General features: G+C 51.4%; 9 protein-coding genes across 9 annotated transcripts; 8 read left to right on the top strand and 1 right to left on the bottom strand.

Annotated features, from left to right (window-relative positions):
* Positions 1-554: 554 nt before the first annotated feature.
* Positions 555-1,732, top strand: VTN31DRAFT_960 (uncharacterized protein; the record flags this gene model as incomplete). The annotated part of the gene is made up of 3 exons (XM_069408522.1): positions 555-932; positions 999-1,542; positions 1,608-1,732. The coding sequence occupies 3 exons, from the start codon at positions 555-557 to the stop codon at positions 1,730-1,732; spliced, it is 1,047 nt and encodes a 348-aa protein (XP_069263816.1).
* A 168-nt stretch (positions 1,733-1,900) lies between these two features.
* Positions 1,901-3,459, top strand: VTN31DRAFT_959 (uncharacterized protein; the record flags this gene model as incomplete). Its single annotated transcript, XM_069408520.1, has 2 exons — positions 1,901-3,072; positions 3,129-3,459. 2 exons carry the CDS (start codon positions 1,901-1,903, stop codon positions 3,457-3,459), a joined length of 1,503 nt encoding a protein of 500 aa, XP_069263815.1.
* Positions 3,460-4,313: 854 nt separating this feature from the next.
* VTN31DRAFT_958 (uncharacterized protein) lies at positions 4,314-5,517 on the top strand (the record flags this gene model as incomplete). The annotated part of the gene is made up of 4 exons (XM_069408519.1): positions 4,314-4,532; positions 4,592-4,709; positions 4,764-4,779; positions 4,833-5,517. The coding sequence occupies 4 exons, from the start codon at positions 4,314-4,316 to the stop codon at positions 5,515-5,517; spliced, it is 1,038 nt and encodes a 345-aa protein (XP_069263814.1).
* Positions 5,518-5,782: 265 nt separating this feature from the next.
* Positions 5,783-6,250, top strand: VTN31DRAFT_957 (uncharacterized protein; the record flags this gene model as incomplete). Its single annotated transcript, XM_069408518.1, has 1 exon — positions 5,783-6,250. One exon carries the CDS (start codon positions 5,783-5,785, stop codon positions 6,248-6,250), a length of 468 nt encoding a protein of 155 aa, XP_069263813.1.
* Positions 6,251-7,690: 1,440 nt separating this feature from the next.
* On the top strand, positions 7,691-8,894 carry VTN31DRAFT_956 (uncharacterized protein; the record flags this gene model as incomplete). Its single annotated transcript, XM_069408517.1, has 4 exons — positions 7,691-7,909; positions 7,968-8,085; positions 8,142-8,157; positions 8,210-8,894. The coding sequence occupies 4 exons, from the start codon at positions 7,691-7,693 to the stop codon at positions 8,892-8,894; spliced, it is 1,038 nt and encodes a 345-aa protein (XP_069263812.1).
* Positions 8,895-10,222: 1,328 nt separating this feature from the next.
* On the top strand, positions 10,223-12,464 carry VTN31DRAFT_955 (uncharacterized protein; the record flags this gene model as incomplete). The annotated part of the gene is made up of 8 exons (XM_069408516.1): positions 10,223-10,247; positions 10,327-10,359; positions 10,473-10,513; positions 10,571-10,632; positions 10,714-10,813; positions 10,866-11,040; positions 11,093-11,289; positions 11,349-12,464. The coding sequence occupies 8 exons, from the start codon at positions 10,223-10,225 to the stop codon at positions 12,462-12,464; spliced, it is 1,749 nt and encodes a 582-aa protein (XP_069263811.1).
* A 1,690-nt stretch (positions 12,465-14,154) lies between these two features.
* VTN31DRAFT_954 (uncharacterized protein) lies at positions 14,155-14,878 on the top strand (the record flags this gene model as incomplete). Its single annotated transcript, XM_069408515.1, has 2 exons — positions 14,155-14,457; positions 14,516-14,878. The coding sequence occupies 2 exons, from the start codon at positions 14,155-14,157 to the stop codon at positions 14,876-14,878; spliced, it is 666 nt and encodes a 221-aa protein (XP_069263810.1).
* A 783-nt stretch (positions 14,879-15,661) lies between these two features.
* Positions 15,662-18,667, top strand: VTN31DRAFT_953 (uncharacterized protein; the record flags this gene model as incomplete). Its single annotated transcript, XM_069408514.1, has 2 exons — positions 15,662-15,993; positions 16,087-18,667. 2 exons carry the CDS (start codon positions 15,662-15,664, stop codon positions 18,665-18,667), a joined length of 2,913 nt encoding a protein of 970 aa, XP_069263809.1.
* Positions 18,668-18,989: 322 nt separating this feature from the next.
* VTN31DRAFT_952 (uncharacterized protein) lies at positions 18,990-24,305 on the bottom strand (the record flags this gene model as incomplete). Its single annotated transcript, XM_069408513.1, has 1 exon — positions 18,990-24,305. The coding sequence occupies one exon, from the start codon at positions 24,303-24,305 to the stop codon at positions 18,990-18,992; it is 5,316 nt and encodes a 1,771-aa protein (XP_069263808.1).
* Positions 24,306-25,050: the final 745 nt, after the last annotated feature.

The raw sequence follows: 25,050 nt of genomic DNA, 5'->3' as shown, positions 1-25,050 counted from the left end.
AAGTTGGCCTTGCTAAGGGCTGATCTTTCTTAGCTGGCGCTTGGATCTGGTTCCTGAGGCTTGGCAGAGCTTAATGAGGAAAAGCACTAACCGTATATAGCATTACGTGTAATGATTAGCTTCCTAAAATAGGCAGATGGAAACCCTGTGGGACACACCCAGTTAGGGAGCTAGTAGGTTAAAGCCCTAACCTCTTCCTCCGTGTTGATCGAGTTCAAACCTCAAACAAAGCACCTCGTCCACTCGTTTGTCCAGTCATGGTTTCTTTGATACGAATGGTCCTCATGACAATGTGGCAAATTTGCTTCATGTATGGAATTTTCAGTTACGATTGGTGCCGAAACTGAACAGGAGTCAAGAATCCCGAGCCACAAGACCTGATCAAGCTAAGTAGTGACTCAGGTACTGCCGGTACTTTAGGGAGGTGTTACTACTACATCCGAGAAATAAAATGACAACAAAATCCTTTGGATTTCTCAGCTCTTCAGATTCTTGATTCTTTCAGTAAATAGTACTGATAGTGAACGAAGCTCCATCCTTTATGTGCTGTCAACATGCTGTGGATGTCAATGCTCTACGTCCTCCTAGATCACAGCCACGCCCTCCACCACATGAAAACAAGAGCTGCTCAAAAACCCAGCTTTAGCACCCAGGAGCGACCATTCAGGATATCAAACCACTGTCCTGTCGACATCTACCCGGCAATCATCACACAGCATGGAAGAGGCCCAAGCACGGGAGGATATCGCGCTCAGCCCGGCAATACAACAAATTTCACAGTCAGCGCAGATTGGCAGGGCCGAATATGGGGGCGAACGAATTGCAGTTTTAATGGGCAAGGAACAGGTCCAAAGGCAGAAGGGGGTTGGTATGGAACAGGCCAAGCATGCCTCACAGGGGATTGCGGTGGAGTGATTGATTGCAAGGGAACTGTGAGTTTGACAAGACATGATCTCTACCAAGAAGTATTAACTCTAACAATTTGATCTTCAATCTAGGGTCACCCAGCAACGTTGGCAGAATTCACCATGTCATCAGATATGAACCTTTCTTTTTATGACATCTCCCTCGTCGATGGCTACAATCTTCCAATGGCCATTGTGTCGCTGCACACCGAGTCCGATGATTCATCGCTGGCTAGCATTCCGCCTAATATGACGAACCCAGTGTGTATCGGCAGTCCGAACTTCTTGTTGCCTCTGGACAGTATTAGTGATACGGTGGCTACTGTACCAGTCAACGTTACCGTTGATTCGATGACTTACAAGACCCCATTGGAAGAGTCCTTGGAGAGGCATGCAGTCTCGCGGTGGTGCCCGTGGTCTCTCCAACTACAACCTCCACCGAAACCTGGCGACGGTGTTTTCCCATATCCGGATGACAATATCCCTCGTCCTGACTTTGATCCCTGTCTCTCCTCTTGTTCCAAGTATGGGAGGGATGAAGATTGCTGTGCCGGAAACCATAATTCACCCTCCACTTGTGGTCCAAATCTGTACAGTAAAGCTGCGAAAAGGGTGTGTCCAGATGCATATAGCTACGGTAAGTGACGGAAACTTTCTTTGCATCATGCTACTAGTATCGACCCTGCGCTCACCTGTTCACAGCCTATGACGATACAACGTCGACTTTTAGTATCCGGGAAGGTGCGGGATTCGAAGTGATCTTCTGTCCCAAAGGTCGTTCGACCAATATACAGAAAAGTATGCATAGCCAAGGACAGAGTCTTTGATGATTGTGCTCGGTTCAATGCAAGGCTGGAATGGAATTAGTACCTGGTACTGATAACATATTCCTACTAATCACGTGTTGCATAAATCTGATCTATCATGGACTCATAATATTTTCCTCAATTGGATGCTTGTAAACAAGGCACTCATGCGCGTGAAACGCCTTGAACATGTCCAATTCTTCACTCGCTTCAAATTCCTCTTTAGGAAGCATCTTGCAGGCAGCACTTTTAATTGAGCACAGCGTTCACAGCGTCGATTCTTCCTTTGCAATCTTACAGAGCCTGGCTATTTTCCAATTTCACGACGAGAAAGCCAGTCTTCGTTTATCAAATACTCGTGATTCAGCACTCTGTGCACAGCGGAGAAACATGGCGCACAATGGCATGACCGATGAAGACACGGAAGTAATTCTCCAGCTTCTGCAAAACGATGTTGAAGAGATACTTCAGAACCAAAAGGGAAAGCAGAAGGAAGGAGAGGAGACTGAAACAGACGCCAACCTCAAAACGGTTATCTCTGAGCTTCAGGCACAGATCATGCTCTTGACCGACCGAAGACTTGCTCAGAGCATCACAAACGCTGTTTGTGATGACGGTGCTGTACTTACCCTTGCAATGCAAGAGGAGGCTAGGGCCACTGATGATAGGCGGCTGGCGCTTCGTCTTGCCGGACACAACGAAGAACCACCGCAAAACAATGAACAGCTCGAAAATGAAGCATTTGAACAGCTCAAACGCCTTGCTATTGTGAAAACCGACAATGAGCATGAAGGTGACGCCTATGGATGCCCTGCGGAAGTGTACAATGGAGAAAGTAGCAGACAGGCGGGACATTCAAGCGATCGTCCCACGAGCCTGATCGAGTGTGATGTCTGTACAGAAAGAAAGTTCAACTTCGACACTATCAGGGTTCCATGCGGACACGTTTACTGCAGAGATTGCATCATTCGACTCTTCACTGACTCGCTGATTGATGAATCCCTCTTCCCACCCCGATGCTGCCGTCAAACCATTTCGTTGTCGCGAGTGAGAATCTTCCTCAGCATCGCGCAAATTGCTGCATGTGAGGAAAAGTTCATTGAAGTCAATGACCCGAGTCGGACGTATTGCTCCCGTGCGACATGCTCCAAGTACATCCCTCCTACTAGAGTTCAGATGTACGTTGGTGTCTGTGAAGCGTGCAATACGCGCACCTGCGTTCTCTGCAAGAGAGAGGCCCATGACGGCGAGTGTCCTGATGAGACAGAGGAAGTCCTGGAGATGGCCAGAGAGCGAGGATGGAGGCAATGTTACAGGTGCGGTACTCTGGTAGAACTCAGTTATGGGTGCAATCATATGACGTGAGTGAACACTAATTCTATCAACCATCGGGCCCATGATCTAACAAAATCCATAGCTGCCGTTGTCGAGCAGAGTTCTGTTACGAGTGTGGTCTACCCTGGAAAACGTGCCGTTGCGATCAATGGCGAGAGGACAGGCTCGTGGAAAGGGCCCGCGATATTGTCGCGCGGGATCAGGACGCAGGCGGAAATCCGGAGCCAGCACGTATACGCCAGGTTATGGACCATCTTCGAGAGCGGCACGAATGTCGCCATGAAGGCAGATGGAGGCGACTCGACGGAAGGTTCAGGTGCGAGGAATGTCGGTACAGGCTGCCGGTTTACATCCTGGAATGCCGACGGTGCAACCTCAGAGCTTGCCTTCGATGCCGACTGAACCGACTGTAATCGTTCATCTACCATGGAAACGGAAACATTATTTCGTTGTCGAGAGTACTAGTACTCACTTCGTGTCATGATCATTTCGAGGTCAATCAAGTACCTAGGTACTAGTACTATCACAACTGAATAGGACATATCGACCTCAGATAGGCCCGACGTCATACAGTACCTAACCTAAAGTGGTGTGTGCATCTAGAAAACATGTACGAGCACGGAGTACACCTAATCTGTCTCTCTGATTCCGATCGGTATCTTGTAGGCTGGTCCCATTACATACATAGGAGGCCAACAGCAGAGTAGAGCTTTGGTAGTAGTTACCTAGGTAGGTAAGGACCTGGTAGTTCCATCGGAAAGTCTGCAAGTCTTGCAACTGCATGCTTGCCGTCGTCCAGTTACCTTCAGAGAGTCCAGGCTCCGTGAGACCGACTCCGTAGCCTCGCCCCAGCGTATATCGGGATCAGCTGGATTGGTGCAGAATTGCTGACGTTACGAGACTCTTTCTCTTGCTTCAGGTAACGGTACATGTTTTGAAGTACTATCAGGGCAAATTGCACCTGACTTCGCTGGCACAAGGTACGGAGTACTACTGCTCACTTTGATCGAACCTGGTTGAATGCAGGAATTGATTGAGCAATAAGCCCTCACATTGCACATACTGTCGTTGGTTGACGTGATGTCATTGTATCAGCTTAGGCTAATGGATACATTAACTCAAATTTAGCTATAAGTACTAGGTACCTATGTTAGTTCAACCAAGAGCATAAATATGGACAGTTCGTTGCACCATGGGCTTAGAGAATCTTCTCTGTAGACACTACTGGCTCTCATTCCGGATTGTGAATTCGTATTCTTTACTCATCATGCCGCTCGAACTTACCGTCTCCGCGGGCCCCAAGGCGCACTTTAGAGACACTCCCATTCCGACCCCCGGCGATGATGAGGTCGTGATCAAGGTCGTCGTGTCTGGGAGCAATCCCAAGGACTGGAAACGGCCCCAGTTTCAAAACTCCAACCGCAACGAGGGCGACGACATTGCCGGCGTGGTGCACCAGGTCGGAAAGAACGTGCGGGATTTCAAGGTGAGCGTCAGATCCACGTGAAGCAGGGGAGCAATTGCATGGATTGACGGATGGGTCAGTCAGGCGATCGAGTGGCTGCATTCCACGAGCCTGGTGCTCCCAATGGAAGCTACGCTGAGTACGCTGTGGCGCCAAATCACACCACTTTTCACATCCCAGACAATATCACCTTCGAAGGTAAGCGATTGAGGGTGATCTCATCTATACGAAGGCCGCGCTGACATTGAAAAGAAGCTGCGACGATTCCGTATGGTGTACCGTCTGGTTTTGCCATCTGGGTCTTGACTGATCTTCTCGCAGACTGGCTGCGGCTACCGCATTAGTCGGCCTGTTCAAGAATCTGCGGCTCCCAGCACCATGGGCGCCAGCCACGGACCCGACGCCGTTGCTGGTCTATGGCGGATCGACCTCCGTGGGTGCCTTTGCGATCAAGCTCGCGCGCCAAGCGAATATCCATCCCATCATCGCTGTGGCCGGCAAAGGCACGTCGTATGTTGAGATTCTGCTAGATCCTCCCAAGGGCGATGTGATTGTCGACTACCGTAAGGGAGCCGATGCCGTAGTGCAGGAACTCCAGACGGCACTGAGAAAGTCCGCACCGGGTGTCTCTCAGTTCCCCTATGTGTTCGATGCCGTTTCCGAGCATGAAAGCATCGACATCGTTGGGAAAGTTATTGATCCCAAGGGAGCGGCTACATTTGTGCTCGACTACAACGCCGATGTCCTCCCGCCGACCGTCAGGCATACCCTCACATTCGCCATCGACGTGCACAGCGATGTCGCCGCGAACCGCGACTTGGGCTTCGTCGGGTTCAGGTACTTTGGAAAGGGGCTGAGGGATGGCTGGCTCTCGGGGCATCCGTTCGAGGTGCGCAAGAACGGTCTCGAGGGCGTCGAGGCTGCTCTGACCGACCTCAAGAACGGCAAGGCCAGCGCAGTCAAGTATGTGTTTAAGATTGCGGATACGCCGCAGTTGAAAGCTTGAATTTCTGCGCTTCGGATTGTTCGAGTCCTTTACAGGCACAAGGGGTAGGCCGTAGATTCTCTCCGGCCGCGAGCGCATTGCTGAATATCAACCCTGCGCCGCAGAATAATCTACACACTCTTCTTATCAGATGTCGTAGATGGCACTATAGTCATTGATTATGCGATCGCCAAAAATGATTGGCCTGAACGCCAGCCACGAAAATCAGGGGGAAACGAAGAGAGGATAGGAAGATCGCGTAGCAGCAACCCCGACATGAGGAACAATGGGCCTGGACGGTAGTATCCAAAATGGTACTCCAAACTGCTGCAATAACCTCGGCTTGAGCTCCCTTCTCAACTGCGAGTATCACCCTGGGGCCAATGTTCGCGAAGGCAATCCATGCAATGCGAGTCAAGACATCATGTCACTGCCAAGGCAGCACCTTGACGATGCCGGGGGATTTTCTTGTCACTTAGGCCAACGCCAGCACCGGTATCAGTCAAATGAAGGACCAGCAAGCCAGACTAAGATATGCTCGCTATACCGCCGCTCTAGCCAAGTGGCCCAACCTCATCAATGCCCGAGAGTAATTAGTGGTTCTCAAATGTCGCGTTCGTTGAGAGCAGTACCGGGATCAAGACCAGTGATCAGCACGACATGTCCTCGAGAGCCCAGAAGCGTCACATCCAGTTACGAAATCCGCGACGGCATTTCATACTGCAGAAATATCGCGTACCCAAGCATATATTAAACGCTTGTCGTGGAATTCCACTTCTTTCCAAATACATATCTGGCAGTTAGAAGGAATCAATTTTGAACAACGGAAGTCAAGAACACGAGCCTCCTCGGATTGCCGTTGTCTTCCCGCGGAACTAACTGCTCAGCAAGCTGGCCGTCTGCAACTGGCTGTCCGGGACGGCTTTGAACTTGGCAGTGGCCAATGGGTTCACAATTTGTCCATGAATATATAAAGTTCAATTAGGCCAGTAGCATCGGCATGTTAGAAGTCGCAGCACATCATCGTTTTGAAGCAGCTTGGGATGAGCATGGGAAATCATTCCAGGGAAGGGGAGACAATAAACATCACTCCTCGGTACGTGACCTTCAACCAATCGGAGATAAGATAATACTCTTCCGATATAGAAGGGAACCCACCGTGTGCGGGAAAGTTTACTGTAAGAATCTCCGTTCCTCCGACTGACCTTCACTGCCACTTGTCTGGCCCCTGAAGGACATCAGGCTCACCTGGATCTGTGCAGTAGGCTACTCCTCTTGCTCTGCCAGCTTCGATGAACGGCACAGTGCAGCCTCCTTAGTACATCTGGGTTTATTGCATCAGGTTTCGATCTTCCCGTTGGCCACGGCTCCGACTTCGAGCTCTAGTTTCTTCTGAAAAAGTGCAAATATTCAAGGTTTCCATTCTAAGCTCTTACTTCGGGTGGTCGGGATAGCCAAGTCCTTGGATGCTGCAATTTCCTTTTCGTCTACTCGGTAGGTACTATGTACGATGCCCCTCCAATTCGGCTTACGTTCCAAGATTGTGTCGAAAACAAAGCATCCTGTGCATGGAGTGTCGGTAAAGTTCCCCGCACTGATAGCATGTAGTTGATCGAACAGGCGGACTCGTTAATCCAATGAACACAGTGACAGCGTGCTCTGTAGGCACCTACCTAACCTAGGGAGTGTTATGTTTGATGACCTTAAATAAACAACCCTCAAATTCCTCTAGGACATGCAGCCTAGATATCTAGTAGGATGAACTCCTGCAACTACTAGGTCGCCAGCGAGTGCTGAGTTTCATCAGGCAGATAATCGCCGGACACTGGCAAACCCCCGCTTAGAAATTCGTCAACCGATTGTCGAATTACAAAATTATCGTTCGATTCTCGGAGATATTACATACATTACTGTTACTTTACTAGGCATTCTTGATCGAATCCAATGGAATGCGGAGATTGATCGAGCATTCGAGCAACAAGTCATCTCATTCCCCATACCACACGTGATGTCATTGCATCAGGTTAAGCCAAGATATAGCAACACCAAACAAATTACTAATTGAACTAACTGAACGACAACGATAAAAGCGGCCAGTTTCCTGCATCGTGGACCTTCATAGTCTCCTTTGTAGCCTCTGTACTCCGTAGACCCTCATTTCGGATTGTGAAATTCGTACTATTCTTTACTCATCATGCCGCTTGAACTTACCGTCTCCGCGGGCCCCAAGACGCGCTTCAGGGATACCCCCATCCCGACGCCCGGCGATGATGAGGTCGTGATCAAGGTCGTCGTGTCTGGGAGCAATCCTAAGGATTGGAAACTGCCCCAGTGGCTTAATACTGACCGCAACGAAGGCGACGACATCGCCGGCGTAGTGCACCAGGTCGGCAAGAATGTGCGCGACTTCAGGGTGAGTCTGAATTCGCTTGAAGCGGGAGGGTGATTGCATGGATTGACGGATGGATAAGCCTGGTGATCGAGTTGCCGCGTTCCATAAAATCGGTGCTCCCCATGGTAGCTACGCTGAGTATGCCGTGGCGCCGGAACACACTGCCTTTCACATCCCCGACAATATCAGCTTCGAAGGTAAGGGATTGCGGGCGCTGGCATGCATAGAAAAAGAGACGCTGACTATCGACTAGAAGCTGTTACGATCCCGTACAGTTCACCATATGGCTCAGTCTTCTGGTTCCTGACTAACATCTCGCAGACTGGCCGCTGGTACCGCTTTAGTCGGCCTGTACAAGAACTTGCGGTTACCAGCGCCGTGGGCGCCAGCCACGGACCCGACGCCGTTGCTGGTCTACGGCGGATCGACCTCCGTGGGCGCGTTTGTGATTAAGCTGGCGCGGCAAGCAGACATCCATCCCATAATCGCCGTAGCCGGCAAAGGAGCCTCGTACGTTGAGACGCTGCTAGATCCTTCTAAGGGTGACGCCATTGTCGACTACCGTAAGGGAGCCGATGCCGTAGTGCAGGAACTTCAGACGGCACTGAGAAAGTCCGCACCGGGTGTCTCTCAGTTCCCCTATGTGTTCGATGCCGTTTCCGAGCATGGAAGCGTCGACATCATCGGAAAAGTTATTGATCCCAAGGGAGCGGCTACATTTGTGCTCGACTACAACGCCGATGTCCTCCCGCCGACCGTCAGGCATACCCGCACTGGAGTCTCAGACGTGCACGGCGATGTCGCCGCGACCCGTGACTTGGGATTTGTTGGGTATCGGTACTTTGGAAAGGGTCTGCGGGATGGCTGGTTCTCGGGGCATCCGTTCGAGGTGCGCGAGAACGGTCTCGAGGGCGTTGAGGCTGCTCTGACCGACCTCAAGAACGGCAAGGCCAGCGCAGTCAAGTATGTGTTTAGGATTGCGGATACGCCGCAGTTGAAAGCTTGAATTCCTGCGCTTTAAAATCTGAGCATTTGAGTACCTAAAGTACGATGAAGTAGTAGTTATCGTTCAATTTGACGTCTACTACCAACGATATTCCTGTTGGTACTGTATCTACCTAGGTACCTACGCACGTAGGTAGTAGTACTTATGTACATTGAAAGTCCCTCTTCGTCGCCCAAGTTCGCACCCAGCCACGACACCATCTTGCCCTGGTTGACAACGAAGCGCCCCAGTGCTGCTATAGCCGGGAAACAGAATTTCCAGCCTGAAAGAAGCATCAACGAGTAGTCTCTGTAAAGCATGGCACCTTCCCGAGAGAACTATCACAGTTGTAGAAGTACTGTCAAGTCCTAGTGTGTGTGTGTGTGTGTGTGTCTATTCAACGTCCAGGGTCAGGCCCTTAGGGGGCACGTGACATGAGCCCGAGTCGGACTATAGGACGGGCGGAGTGATTAGGTACCGCCTATCTGTGACTAGATACATATGAATAAGTCATAAATGGTGAGGGGCCGCCGATGCTGCACCGGCCGTGGCCTATTCTTGCGCAATGCCGGAATTCTCCCCAATCCAGCCCATGTCCCAGGTCCCTCATCCCGCGGTGTTGCAGTTCCCAGGAGTACTAGTCACCATCCTCCAAGTCCATGTGATAGGTCGGCGTAGAGGAATAACCCTCCGTGGAGGGAGGAAAACCCCGACGAGCATCGATCGTGGTATCTTTCGTGGGGAGGTAGTGGTCGCCTCCCTTAGGGCCCGGAAGCCCGATCATAGGCCTCGGAGTGGCCGCCGCCAGGAAGCTCGTTCAGTCAGTCTTTTGTCCATGACGAGTCGAGAAGCGTCAGAATCTGTTCGATGAAGGCCGCTCTCTTTGTCGTTGGCTTGTCACGCTCGACACGATCCAATTCAACCGACGCAACGGGTTCCTGGGGCGGCGCTCGACAGGGGGCTCACTGAGAGCCAATGTTGGCCGCTCTGCTCTTGGCCATCACCAGAAGGTGATGTTACCAGGCTGCACCACGAGGAGGTGGCAGAGTCAGATTTCGCAGCCCATGTCAAGTCCTAGTACGGAGTACTCTGTAGGGGTTTAGGGTTGGGTGAGCCACGTGATGATATGGAAGGCTCTGATCACGTGTTGATACGGTTCGTGTCGAGAACATCCCCGCTGAAAAAGCTTGGCTTGATTTTTCTTACTCTTCTCTTTTTCTCCCTCCTCCCCCCCTGGCCACAGCCAGGAAAGGCACCCTATACTTTCGATTTGAACTGCTTATATCTCTGGAGTATACTGCTACGTTGAGTTTTCTGGTTTTTTTTTTTTTTTCTGGATCAACGCCACCATGAAGTACGTTCTTGTGTCCGGAGGTACGTCAGCGTCACGCGTCGCTTATCATAATTTTTGTGTTGGAGTAGCTTTGTTAACATGATCCTTGCTTCGGGGCAGGTGTCATCAGTGGCATCGGAAAAGGCGTAATCGGTGCGGCTCCCACCTCATCCTCGAAGTTAGCACATATGATAGCTGGAGATTATTTTTGTCTTGATCTCTCTATGCACGTGAAGGAGTTGCCCTGACAGTTAACCGTGGTTCAGCGTCTTCAAGTGGCCTCCTCCTGAAAACGATAGGATGCAAGATATGTATTATCCTTCCCTAAGCGCACTGTAGACCAATTGTGCTGACAGCTTTATACGTGACGTCTATCAAGATCGACCCGTACATGAATGTCGATGCCGGTACTATGGCTCCGACTGAGTATGTAAAATGAACCCAGACGCCCGTGGCTTAAAACACAATGTGCAGATTGGATAGTATGTTTCTGATGCTGTGAAACAGACATGGAGAAGTTTTCGTCTTGAATGATGGCGGCGAGGTGGATCTGGACTTGGGTAACTACGAGAGATATCTCAACGTCACTCTCACGAGAGACAACAACGTAAGTACCCTGGCCACTTTCAACTTATGGACTGGTCTCTGATAAGCTAAAGATTACCACCGGGAAGATGTATAAACATGTTATCGAGAAGGAGCGTCGTGGTGATTACTTGGGCCGCACGGTTCAGATCGTACCGCACCTCACGGATGCAATTCAAGACTGGGTTGAGCGCGTTGCGCGAACGCCGGCGGATGATAGCAATGAAGAACCTGACGTTTGCGTTATTGGTATGTCCGAAGTTGAAATTGCTTTTGAGTGGGGTTTAACCTTTGATCCTAGAGCTCGGCGGAACTCTTGGTGACATCGAGAGTGCACCTTTTGTTGAAGCTATGCGCCAGTTGCGCCGGCGAGCTGGGAAGGACAATTTCCTTCAGATCCACGTCTCATTGGTCCCTGCCATCCATGGTGAGCTGAAAACAAAGCCTACGCAACAAGCGATTCGCGATGCGCGTTCGGCCGGGTTGAGCCCTGACCTGGTATATTTAGCCCAACTCACGTTGTTGTCAATATTTTTTTATTCTAATGGGATATATAGATTGCGTGCCGCTGTGAGAGATCGCTCGACAAAGCGACGACAGATAAAATTGCCATGTTCTGCCAAGTCGAGCCCGAGCAAGTCGTCAGCGTTCATGACGTTGCGTCCACGTATCATGTTCCTATTCTCTTGGAGCAGCAAGGCTTCCTGACCCAACTGTGCCAAGGTCTTAAGATCAGTAAGCAAAGCATTGCTCCGTCCCTTGTGACAAAGGGTGAAAAAATTTGGAGACAATGGAAGACGCTCGCCACGTCCCAAGAACATGTGTATGAAACTGTTTCTATCGCCCTGGTTGGCAAATACGTGTCCTTGCATGATTCTTATCTCTCGGTGATCAAGTCACTGGAGCACGCTGCCATGGCGTGCCGCCGAAAGCTCAACATCATTTGGGTCGATGCGACCAACTTGGAGCAGGAAACCAAGGAAAGCAACCCGGAAGCTTTCCACAAGGCGTGGCATGATGTTTGTACTGCCGAGGGTATCCTCGTTCCCGGTGGATTCGGCGCTCGAGGAACCGAAGGTATGATTGCCGCGGCGCACTGGGCTCGGACAAAGGGCAAGCCATACCTTGGAATCTGCCTGGGCATGCAAGTCGCGGTCATTGAATATGCCCGTAATGTGTGTGGCATCAAGGGCGCTCACTCGATTGAATTGAACCAACAGACCTCAGACCCAGTGATCATCTTCATGCCTGAAATTGACCCCGTGAATATGGGTGGGACGATGCGCCTTGGGTCACGTCCGACGATCTTCCAGCCGAATACGGAATGGTCTAAACTACGATCTCTTTACGGACTCGATCGCACCACCATCGATGAGCGCCACCGTCACCGATATGAGGTGAATCCCGAATACATTGACCGTCTCCAGGCTGCGGGGCTCCACTTCATCGGCAAAGACGACAAGGGCGAGCGGATGGAAATCATCGAGCTGAAAGATCATCCCTGGTACGTCGGGGTTCAGTTCCATCCCGAATACCTGTCTCGGGTGCTTGCTCCCAGCAAGCCGTTTTTGGGTTTCGTGGCCTCGGCGGCCGGCGTGTTTGATCCAGTCGTGAAGGCCTCGCAGGCCAGGGAGGCGGAGCTGGCCAACGGCGTGTCGGAGATTATCATCTAGGCATTGTCATAGAGATAACCAAGGGTAGATCTGTCCCTATGAGACTTGTGACGAATGTATAGATGAGTTGGCGTTATGAGATATAGACGTGGATTGGGTTTCTAAGGTTGGGGGCGGCGGCGAACAGAAGATAGATTCGGGGGAATTCTCGCTAGGATATATGTACCTAATTACTGGACAATGAACTTACTGTGGTGACTACCCTTCCCTCCACCATCCGTCCGACAGTAACTAGGACTCTTTGCGCGACTGAGTCCACTCAACTTGTTCCTCCACGTACATTCGACCATCAAGGCTTTGGGATGAGAGGTGGCCGTTGCTTCGCGACTTTGGGCACAATGCTGAATATCCAAACCTGCGCCGCATGTAACTAGTAGTCTTGCGGAAATTCGGCGGCTGCCTTGCTCTGATGAAGTTTTACAACATGTTTCTTCATGGAAGTTGTAGATGGCACTACAGAATTCCAATAGAGGCAGCACATTGGCAAGGTGTATTGCGTCAAGAGTTACGGTACCTAGAGGTACTGACGCCAGCTACGCCGCAGCTCCAGCGGAGAGGCACTGCGTCGATGCCCCGAAGTATTCGCACTCGCGTCCGAGGGAGAGAGCCGCCTGGTTATTCAAAGTGTAAAGTTAAATGTCACGGCCGATCGAACTGAAAGCTGGACCATGAGAGCAATCGAAGGCTCGCAAGTGTCGCATTCGCCGAAAGTAGTGCTGGGAACAGGATCAAACGTCTTCTCTCGAAACCACAGAAGCGCCATGTCCAAGTACCATGGGTCAAACCCGTGGCCATTCAGCGGTGCCTCAGTACACAAGTGTTACTACAAAAGCATATTGAACGCTCATCATGAGATTCCACTTTCTTTTCAAAAAAAAAAAAAAAAAAAAACATGTCTGGTCATCAGAATAGACCAAGTGTAGATTTGGTGCATGGCCGCAGGATAATCGAAACGGACTGACAAAGACCGAAATCTGCGAAACCACTCTGAATGCCACGATTTATTGCGGTGTTCCTGCTGGTGTAGAAGTTACGAAAGTGGCGGAGATAGTGCTAAATGAGAAAGTGGCAAAGGGCGAGCATGTGCGTCAACAGGGAAAAAGGCCGAGTTGTAATCGGTGAGAAGTATGGACATCCATCAGCGTGATTTGCCAATGGGATTGTGGAATGGCTCCAAATAAATGACCAACATGCTACTTTACTTCTCTTTGTTAGTCCTTAAAGCCAAAGAGTCTTTTGAAATCCTAAAATTTATATCCGTCTGTCAGCAAAGCGCCATCTTAACAATGGGATCTGACAAAGACCTTCCTGTTCGCCTGCCATGTATGAGTTGCATGGAAGACTTCTGTATATTGATAGAAGTTTCCCACAAAGAAGCACTTGAAAATCGAGTGAGTCGCTCAACATTGACGGAACTGAACTTTGACAAACATGCTCCGGACGGACAAGCAGTGCAATGCGGGTGATCTGAGACGGACATATGTGTTCAATCATGACGATAGACCTACACAGATGGTCAACTTAACGGGGTTTTTTGTGAAGAATGCAAGTCCCATCTCGAGAATCGAAACCTATATAAGGACTTGGAAGACTTTCTGCACTGCTCTACAAAGTCACATTCGAATCAAGTTTCTGATCGTCTTGATCTGCAAGGTTAATCACTGACTATCGAAGCGGTTTACTTACAGCCATGGCTCCCAGGGTCCCGCGACCACCGCCTGTCAAAAGTCAGATGGGCAAACCACTGATTCACAAATTTGCAAAGTGCGGGCATACAGTTGAAGAAGACAAGTGCGTGCCACCACCGAAGAAACTCATGAAGAAGGCAGAATGGCCATCTTCTCGTGACAACCTGGTCATCTGGGATCTGAACTGCATGGACAGTGATTGGAAATCCACTGTGGAAGAAGCTGTCTGCAAACTCATGAAGGACCAGATCGCCATTATGGAGGAGATGCGTGTGCCGAAAGCCAATGTTGGCGAGACGAAGACTGTGAAGCGAGATACGTCTCAAAATGGCATCATCCGCATCTTATGTCCACGCAACAAAGAAGGACGGGAGCAAATTCTGGAAGCCTTACAGCTTCATTGCCAGGCCGGCCAGGTCGTTGGACGGAGACATGTCCCACAATTGGAGAGCCTTCTTGGCTGAGGCCAAAAACGACTCGGATTCCAAATGGCGGCTCTACGGCAAGGTTTGCGCGATGGATTTTGAGATTTCGGAGATCATGAAAAAATTCGAACAGAAATGGAACGAAGACGGCCACGAAGACAGCCACGAAGATGGTCACGACGATTCGTTAACATCGTTTCCTAATTTCAACGAGGTCGAATATTTTGACCCAGACCAGGCCGACCACTACAACGATGATGAGATCAATGAGCTCATTGAATTGTTTGAGGAAGAAGCTTAGTGGGAGATCAATTCTGTAGTCACAGTCTCGACCGTATCCTAATGGCAACTTTCTCTGTAATCGGTCCATCTGTGGATAGGAAGTTGAGGTTCTTGTTGGAAGTACTGGGTAGAGGTGGAGTGGCATGGGTAATGAATGTACTCTACCTCCAGAACGATTGTTGGATACAGCGAAGTACAAGTATGATGGAAGTTCAGAACCATAAGTAAGTAGCGTAGGTGTAGTTACTTCAATCACATAGCCCTAATCGGAGATGGTTTGGAGATCGAAAGGGTGTGCATATATATCTAGGCCAAGTGGTTTACATACAAGTACGGCAATGTGCACGTATAACTATACCTACTCTAGGTAACTTCGGTAACTTACTTACATAAACTCCGTACCTAGTTACATAACTTAGTTACATGCTCTTGGCGCTTCCATAATCGGTGTAATCCTCAAATTGGGCGATGATGATTGGTCAGATGCTCCATGAAAGCTTAACATAGGTTAACTATCTCAATCTCATATGGTGAAAGTGTGGATGTGATTGAAGGATGGGTGGAAAGCGATCTGCTCAGATATAAGTAGCAAGACTTGTGTAAGAAAACAACGCCCTGCTTCTTTGTTTCAGGGCATCAGCGTGAGCAGTTCGCGTTACTGATCAGTCGACTTCAAGGCCTTGGGATGAGAACTATCGTCACGTGACTTCGCGTTTCGAACGCGCGACTTCACCCATCCTTCGCGCCGCAGTATGAGAGTCGATTGTCAGGTGTCCAGCCACAAAGGACTAGCTGGCTAGCCATGGTTTTCAAGCCATTTCGGCCTCCCTTGATACGTAAGTCGAGTCAATCAGCTGCATCGACGTCGACAGATGAAAATGAAACGACTCGGCCGGGGAAGCGGCCGCGACTCAGTGAAGACAAGGCTGCCGTCGACAATGGCGAAAAAACGGAAACACGTGTTGAAAACTCATCTGGAAATTTGGTTGGAAAAACACAGCCCTTGTCGCGCGGGCCGCTGACACAGATAAAGAATGGGTCGCCCGGTGACACTGTGGGTGAATCCGGCCCTCACGCGTCAAGAATGAGGGGAAACATCGGAAACGATGTCGAGGCATACTACAATGTCCTTTGGTTCGTCGAGTCCTTATACTTCGGCGTTGGCTGACGGATTGGTTTGATGCGATGTATTCGCGATTGGCTAATACCTTTAATACCATTGCGCAGGCGGAAGTTCACAGTCAAGAAGCACAAAACATGGGATGGTGATGGGATATTATCCGTCCGTGGAGGATACGGGTACCTTCGGGACGTGTCTGGTCGGGAAATGGGCCGAATCATGATTAATAGGACGTTGGAGCCGGGCGAGAACCTCTCAATTGGGGGAAATGAGGTGGAGATCGAGTCAGAGATGTCAAAAGAGGAGTATCTATCAGGTCGGAATTTGCTGGGGGGAGCAAAGAAAACCACTTCACCTTCCCCAGAACGCTTGATTCACAAACGGCAAGATTCGAGCAAATCGGCGTCAGTATTCAAACCCCTGACAGTCCCCAGTGCAGCACAGAGACCACCCAGCAGAACAAGCTCTGGTGGCGACAAACCACAGTCCGCCAAACTTAGCGCCTTAGTTACTACGAGTGCGGCGGTTAGCAAAAGCTTTAGAAGTCCGTTGCAAATCAATAGCCGCGTTCCGACCCCGAGTGTCAATCCTGTTCCCCGACATGATCCCAATGCCCCGGGCGCTCTGGTGATGAAGCGGCCTTCATCCGCGCCAAAAGGGAAGACAATCGTCGACGTTGTGGTCGACCCAATTCTCGCGAAACATTTGCGTGAGCATCAACGTGAGGGAGTCAAATTTTTGTACGAATGCGTCATGGGAATGAGAGACTTCAACGGCCAGGGAGCTATATTGGCAGATGAGATGGGACTGGGGAAAACACTCCAGACCATTACGTTGTTGTGGACTCTGCTGAAACAGAACCCGATCTATGAAGATCCTCCAGTGGTAAAGAAAGCTCTGATTGTCTGTCCTGTCACCCTGATCAACAATTGGAGGAAAGAGTTTCGCAAATGGCTTGGGAATGAGCGCATCGGAGTGTTTGTGTTTGACGACAAAAGGAAACGTATTACGGATTTTACAAGAGGCAGGGCCTATCATGTCATGATCGTTGGATACGAAAAGCTGCGCAGCGTTCAAGAGAGTCTCAGCCAGGGTCCTGGGGTTGACATTGTTATTGCTGACGAGGGCCATCGGTTAAAGACCTTGCAAAACAAGAGTGGTCAAGCAATTCAAGCCCTGAACACACCGAGAAGGATTATTTTATCGGGAACTCCTATTCAGAACGATCTCAGCGAGTTCTTTGCGGCTGTTGATCTCGTGAATCCCGGTGTACTTGGCTCATACAAGAGTTTCATGAAAGAGTTTGAGGGCCCAATCGTGCGAAGCAGGCAGCCAGAAGCGACGAGAAAGGAAATTGAAAAGGGCGAGGCAAGAAATGAAGAGTTGCGAAACCTGACAACGATGTTCATGCTGCGTCGGACAGCTGACATACTCTCCAAATACCTTCCTCCGAAGACCGAATACGTGTTGCTTTGTAATCCTACTTCAGTACAGGCTACCATTTACCGTCATGTGCTGGCATCACCTGTTTTTCAGACAGCCTTGGGGAATACCGAAGGGGCGTTCCACTTGCTTACGATCTTGAAGAAATTATGCAACAGTCCGTCTTTGCTGAACCCGAAGACGGGCGACGAGCCCCAGAACTCAACAGTCACAGCATTGCTGTCCACAATCCCTCAGAATCTTCTCCGCTATTTTGCGCCTTCATCAAGCGGGAAGATCCGAGTTCTCGATCAACTCCTGCACAACCTCCGCACCACTACTACCGAGAAGGTCGTTCTCGCTTCCAACTACACGTCTACGCTGGACCTTCTTTCCACATTACTCACATCTTTGGGGCTACCATTTCTTCGCCTGGATGGATCCACACCATCCGGAAAACGACAGCAGCTCGTCGATGAATTCAACCGCAGCCCCGCCAGCGCATGCTTCGCATTTCTCCTCTCCGCGAAAGCGGGCGGAACGGGTTTGAACCTTGTCGGAGCAAGTCGGCTTGTCCTATTTGATGTGGACTGGAACCCAGCGACCGACATGCAGGCGATGGCCAGGATCCACCGCGACGGCCAGAAACGTCACTGTCGGATCTACCGCATCATGATGAAGGGCGGACTCGAGGAGAAGATCTGGCAGCGGCAAGTGACGAAGATCGGACTCGCAGACAGCGTCATGGAAGGTGACAAGAGCGGTGGCAACGTGGCGCAGTTCTCGCGGGAGGAACTCAAGGATCTCTTTCGACTGTACGACGGCGAAGGCTGCCAAACGCATGAGCTATTAAACTGCAAGTGCGGCGCGCGAGGAACACCACCGGCCGAGGCGACCCCGTCAGGCGCCGTCCAATCCGACAATTCTTTCACCGGAGAAGACGAAAAGGACGAGGAAGACGACAAAGACAGCGATCACCCCGATCTACCGCCGCTGATCAAAGCCTCAGAACTCAAAGAATCCCAGACCGCGGCTGCAGATTCCACAGCCGGAACTTATAACAAATCAAAATCCAAGAAGGATCATGCCCGGATGCAGCAATACCTTGCTCAATTCAGACATATAGACCCTGCGGTGATGGCGGCAGACTCATCATCGCCTTCGGAGGATATCCTGGATGATCCAATTCTTGAGGGACTTTTGAAGGAACCCGAGCATGGCGTGGGGTTCATCTTTGCAAGGACGGGAGTTTCATCTGGTGGGTGAGGTGGAGAGTAGCAGGAGGAGGGCCGGGGGGAGAGGGCAAATATTGGGATTAGGGTTAGGGTGAATACGCCAGTTGGTTGTATTTGGTATGTTTTAGATGGGAACAACCACTTGCATTAAGACCTCGCCTACGTAAGGTACCAACCTTAGGTACCTACATAGATAGGTAGACAGGAAACATGAATTGCATTATTTGGATAGTTGCTAACCACGAGTCATATATACCATGCATCATCAGTTAGACATAAGAAACGTGCGCCATGAACAAACCATGCATATGCAATCTGATCAACATAACAGCGTGAGAAATGAAAAGACATCATCAATATCGAAACTTCCCAACCAGACTAAACGTATACGCCGCCTCAGCTTCGCTCTTCATCTGGATCATGTACACGCGGAACGCGCCGCCGGTGACACCGCCCTTCTCCGCAATGTTGCCGCCCTCATGCTCCTCCCAGACCGACACGGCGATGCCAGTGCGTGCGACACGTTCGAACGAGCTCTCGCCCAAGCAGACGTCAAGTAGCGTCTCGCCCGCCGTCTTGCCGCGAATGATTATCCGTTTCTCCTGTGGCAAGATCGGGCGACGCGGGGAGGTGCTGCCACCTATGGGTGGAGGAGGGTTGGTGCCATCAGCGGCAGTGGCGGCTGCGGCGGAGACCTCGTCGGTGTTGTTCTCTGCAGTACCGGGCCGCGACAATGACCTCGGCGTCGCCGGCATGATGGTCAGGCGCGCTGGTCCCAAGTCTCGCCACTTGGTCGTGCTCTCGCGGACGTAGAGTCTGATCTTCGCGTTAGACAGGCCGATCCCCCCCGAGTTTCGGATTGCTTCCGCCATCGACGCCAATTTCGATCCGCCCATCCCTAGTGAACCAGAGTCGTGTTGACTGCCGTCGCGGCTACCTGTCCGGGACGTGATGGTCGATCGCGCAATGTTGAATAGTCTGTTCCCGGCGCCAAATCGCTTCAGAGCCGAGAACGCAGTGCTCATTGTTCCAACGCTGCTTTCGGATGCCAATCCCACCGAGGGCGCATGCTTGGCGGCTCGGTAACTGTTCTTGCGACGCGGGAAGCCGAACCAACTTGTGCGCTTCTCGGAGCTCGTCGAGTTGTACCGTGTGAGGGATTCTGGCTGGCCGCTGTATGGGTCCCGTGAATTTTGGAGAGCAATATATGTCGGGTTGTTGATTCTGGCGTGATTGATGAGACCATAGAGGACTTCGCATTCTTCTACGTTTCGTGTCCGGAACAGGACGTTGTTGCTCTTTCGAATCTTGGATCTCTCGAGCGGTGGAGACCGGACGCTGATGTCGATGGCAGTGCCTCGCCGAATCGGAACAAGGGGCGTCAATTCAAGGGCAATAATCGGTCGCTCTTTGGGTTTTTGGTTCTCGTTGTCGCAACTATTCGCGTCCGCCTCTGCTTGGTCGGACTGCGACTGCTTGCCCGTGATCTCGTAGGCTTCGATCAGCCCAGGCGATACGACTATTGTGCACTCGTCAGGACACATGCTTTCCCACTGACCATTCTCGCCCCAATAGAACAATGACGCAATGGCCTTGGTCGATTTCGCCGGCTGTGAGGGCACCCTGGGATGAGGTCCCAAGGACGCGGAGTTTGGTGGCGACAGGGTACCGTTTTCAGCAGGAGTATGCGCGGTTGGCGATTCTCGCTTCGGATGCTTTGACGGAGAAGCGATTGGCATCGGTACCTCATCTTCCGAAAGATCATCTTCATCTGAAGTATACGAAGATGACGAGTCTGAAGGCGAGTCCGAAGTCGAGTAGTCCATGCTGTAATGTCGTACAGTGGATGTTTCGGACTCCGAGGATGTTTCAGATGCAGTCGATGGTTCGTATTCATGTTTCAATGGGGACGAGGTCCGCCGTCTTTGCCGCATAGCTGTAGGAGTGAGCACAGGCGCTGTCTTCAGCTGGGCAGAGCTGGGTGTTCGATGAGGAGGCGGCGTGGGTGGCACGTCCGACCCGCTCTCTTTGCTTCTGCCTTGCCTACTGCTCGGAGTCTTGATATCGGGCCAGTCCTCTTCATCGTCGGAAAACACAGAAGGCGAGGCTTCTTGACTGGAACGACTGCTTGGCCGGAGTCGTTTGATCGTCGGCATCTCCGTCGACGGAACTGAAGATACTCTTTGGTGGCGGGGTGCCCGTGGAGACTCATCCGGAGTTGCCTCTCTCGAGGACCGAGGGCTTGGAGAATTGGTCGACACATCAGATACCGCTTTGGTATTATCTTTTGCGCGACTATTGCTCGGAGATGTTGTCGCAGGCAGCAAGCCTTGCCTCTCCGGAGTCGGCGATGACTTTTTCGGGCTGCCAGACTGGGGTGATTTCCCTGCTGGCTTAATTCGTTGCGCCTTGGCCCGCCTGAGAGTTGGCGGTGTTTTGTTCTCCGGTGTGGATTTCTCTGCCAACTCCTTTGCGGACGGAAGCGATGCGCGCGCATCCACGGAGGGCGTAGGAGATGACTCGCCTGCACGGGGGCTATACTCAGTGAGAGCGGAAAGAGAAGAAACAGACGCAGCACCATCTGCGGAACTGAATATAGTGCTGGGCCCTGAGCTGTCAGCAACGGAGCTCTTCCCCAAGCGGCTGATGACACTGGCTTGTTCTCCAATCGGCACATTGATGTCGCTCGGACTGGGCAAGCGTAATGTCTTCTTCGGTGTCGAAGTTGTCGGCTTGCTACCTTCTTCCTCGGTGCTGCGGCGGCGGGATTCCTTTTCCTTCGCCAAGAAGCTCTGAGTCCGAGAAATCGCTGGGGGAACGGGGTCTGAGCCGAGCATCTCAACCCATTCCAACGCGATCTCTTCATCTTCGATGGTTAGACAAAGCAGCTCTTGCCATTGGCGATCGTCCGATAATTGACCACGGATCATAACAACGATCTCGCCCCTGGAGTCTCCCTTCCTTGATGACACGCAGTTTTTCTCCACTGGAGGGAAGAGAAGCCAACGGTCCCTATCATCAATTTCGCAGACCAAGAGGTCGCCACCCTCACCTGCTCCGGGTGCATTATCTCTCAGGAGCAGTTCAGCCCGACAGTCAATTCGTTGTCCACTGGAATGATGCAGCGACAAGTTGAAGAAGTCACGAGCCAAGACCCGTCGTGACTTGTCAATCGTGACGCCAGTTAGAACACCTAGTGTCTCCGGATTCCGGGCTCTGGTGCTGTCGATCGCGTTGGCTGACTCGTCTTCAAGTCTCGCCCGCTCCTCATGCGAGCGCCGACGAGCCAGCTCAACAAGTTCACGGTAAATGCCTGCAACCTCTTCGGCCTTGGGAGAAGGGGCCACATGATTGATGCCCTTGAAAGTCTTCGAGAGGTACTTCAGTCTAACTAGGGGCCTCTTCAGCAAATAGGCAACATCCACTTTCTCGCCATTGCTGTTGACGACGTCACCGTTCTCGTCTCTTTCCAGGCCTTGGTCTAGACTCTGAGTCTCGGCATTTGGCGAGTCCCCCTCCTCTGGCGGTGCCAAGTTAACTACCACGTCCTGGAAGCCCATGCGCCATGCCTTGAGGTAATCGCGATACACACGCTGGGCTCCCAGCGCCCACGACAGCAGAGCATCACTGTCCTCAAGAGGTATTCGCTTATGCATGTTCTTTAACCGTTCCAGCACGACACCCATATCCACGATCGGTCTGGTGAAGTTAATGTCATCAGTCGGGTCTAACGAGGGGCGGAAAAGGCCAGCAGCCACGGCCGAATCCGATCGAGACAGAACGCAGGTCAGCAAAACAGGAATGACGCCTCCAACCAGCGTCCGGAGCTCGCGCATATACTTCGCCTCATCGGCATTCAATTCCTTCATTATATCCTCGAGGGTAGCAGTTTCCAGCCTGGTCCTGTTGCTGCGAACGCTTCGAGTAGATCTCACGCTTCGGCGGCTTGACTTTGGGTTTGACAGCACGGACATCAAGTCGGAGTGTTTTGTCAGACGTCTTTGCAGTCCAGTAGTGCTGGCCGAGGGCACATCTGAATCAAATTTGTCCCTCTCCTCTTCCTGGAGATTCGACTCCTCCTCGGCGTTCGTTGAATCCTCAGCTCCATTCTCAGTAGAAGGTCCAATCACGGAGGGAATGTCGGCCTTATCCACCATATTATCCACTGTAGAGTGTTCATCTCTGGCGCTGCTTAATGTTTCCTCGGACGCAATGGTGGAAAGACGCGCACCTGTGCTTGGGAACGGCTTCCTGACTCTTAGTGGGAGAGCAGGTCGATCGCTGGACTCTTCTCGTCGCACGCGCTGATAATTGTCTCTCGGGAATTTCGTTGGACTGGTCAAGTCTTTCACCTTAGTTACTTTTCGATTTGGTGTACTGTTGGCCGTGTATGTTAACGGAGACGAGTCAGGACTTTCGGGTTTCGAATCCATCAACTCGGCGCCGGGTTTAGGAGACGTTGACCTGCTCCTACGGCCACTGGTATCGCTAGTTGATTCTTTGTGATATTCTGAGCTCTTCTTTCGTCGACTTCGCTCTCTAGAGATCTCGGTGTGATCGCGTCCTTTGTCCGAAGACTCTGACGCGAAAAGTTCTCGCGGAGAGTTTTCCTTACTCCTGCGACGTGTCTTCAAGGGAGCCGGCATATCAACCACCGATACGTCACCACCATCACTGTCCACGAAAGGATCCGGTGTATTGGATAGCCACGCTTCGATTTTGGCTTCGCGATTGGCTGGAGAAATCGGCTGTGGAGGCGGAGGAGGTGGCGCAAATACTTTTTTTGACTCTCCGAGGACCTGGTTGATAATTCCTCTGGGCTTCTTAAATGCATTGGGTCGATCATAGCCACGACGTCTCCGTCGAGAGAGCTCCGTGAAGTTAGCCTCACTGGCAGCCCAGTCATCATCATCTTTCGGAGGAGGAGTGGCTCGTCGTAAACCTTCGACCTCAGAAGCGAGGCTCTGCTTGTCAGAATCGGCTGACGTTGACGACTTTGGTGAAGATGAACGTCGCGAGGCATGCTTTTCCTGATGGGTGCGGCCCACGTTTGGTCGTTTTGAAGGCCTCCTCGCTGGCGTATTAGCTGGGGACCTGCGAGTTGACGGTGAAGGGTGGAGTTTGATCCCATCTTTGGCCAAACGGGAAGGGGTCAGAAGAGCCCTTGCATCGTCTTTCCTGTCTGCAACAGAAGATGACGATTTTTCAAACTCGTTTATTTTGTAAACGGTGATGCGCTTCGGTGTCGGAGCCTTGGTCTGCTTTGGCGTTGTAGGCGGGTTCCGGACTTTGCGCCAGTGCTCGTCGCTCACCACCCGTTTCTTTGGTGTGCTGTAGCTTCTCTTTCGAGTTCCATTCTTTTCGCCGTTTGCGCCATTCGGTATGCGATTATCGGCTTTTGAGCGTGTTGGTGTCTTTTGGAGTTGTGATTCCTTGTCCGCCTTTGACTGCAGAGGCAGGTTTTCCGTCGCTTCGTCGTCCGCCTTCGCGGCGGGATCGTTGACGGTGATGACACCGCCACCCTGCTGCTGCCAGAGCCGGATTTTGGCGCGCACTGAGTTGGTGTCATAGTCACCGAGAGGCAGACCGATGTCGATCGGTTTCGACTTGCCGGGGGTGCTCTTCGAACCACCCTGGTGGTGTCGACGGGGGGTCGTCGGAGTGGGCATTTGGTCTGGAGTGCTGACGGTCAGCTCATTTGCGATACTTTTCAACAGCGTATATTTGAACTTGGAGACGCAGAGAGTGGTAAATCATGTGGCAGGGTCATGTGTTTATATATTTTGGCCGGTTGATAGCCCGACTCTGGCACGGCGTAACTGGCCGCAAAACAGACAACGCTGGTAACGAGAGGAAAAAAAGAAAACAAACATACCATTCAACAAGCCTGGTACACATGCTCGAGGATCAAAAACATAGAGCAAAGAGGGACTTGGTCCGCCAGAAGTGATCGAGCAGCGATGATGTTCACCCAAACTGACTGAGAGTATGACGATGCACGCTGCCCCGGTAACCAGAAAAGAAGGGCGCTGATTGGCTGATTGCGATCATGAGATCGTCGAATGATCAGAGACCAGGCGCTTAGCTAAGCGTGCTGTTATCTCCTTTCGGCAGGCAGAGTTACTAATTTAGGCTAGCCATTGGACTAATCTCGTTTAAGTTAGTAAGCCTAATACACTTACCAACTTTGGCAACTCAGCCTCCAGTTTCGGAAGTGCCGGTTCCCGCCAGACCAGAGACCATCCGTCGATACTAGTAGGTTATCCCTTGCGAGATAAGTAGCTGCTGCGATCTCAAGGAAGTCACTGTACGGAGTGCTCGGTCAGGTACCGTCTGCAGTGATTATTTATTTCGTTCACAGTGGACCTTTGGCCACGACACCACTGTGGCTTCCCGCCGACGTGGCACGGACAG

The sequence above is a fragment of the Thermomyces dupontii genome, assembly GCF_041956625.1.
Source record: "Thermomyces dupontii strain NRRL 2155 unplaced genomic scaffold VTN31scaffold_1, whole genome shotgun sequence".
Lineage (NCBI taxonomy): Eukaryota > Fungi > Ascomycota > Eurotiomycetes > Eurotiales > Trichocomaceae > Thermomyces > Thermomyces dupontii.
This window is presented reverse-complemented; position numbering and strand designations above follow the sequence as displayed.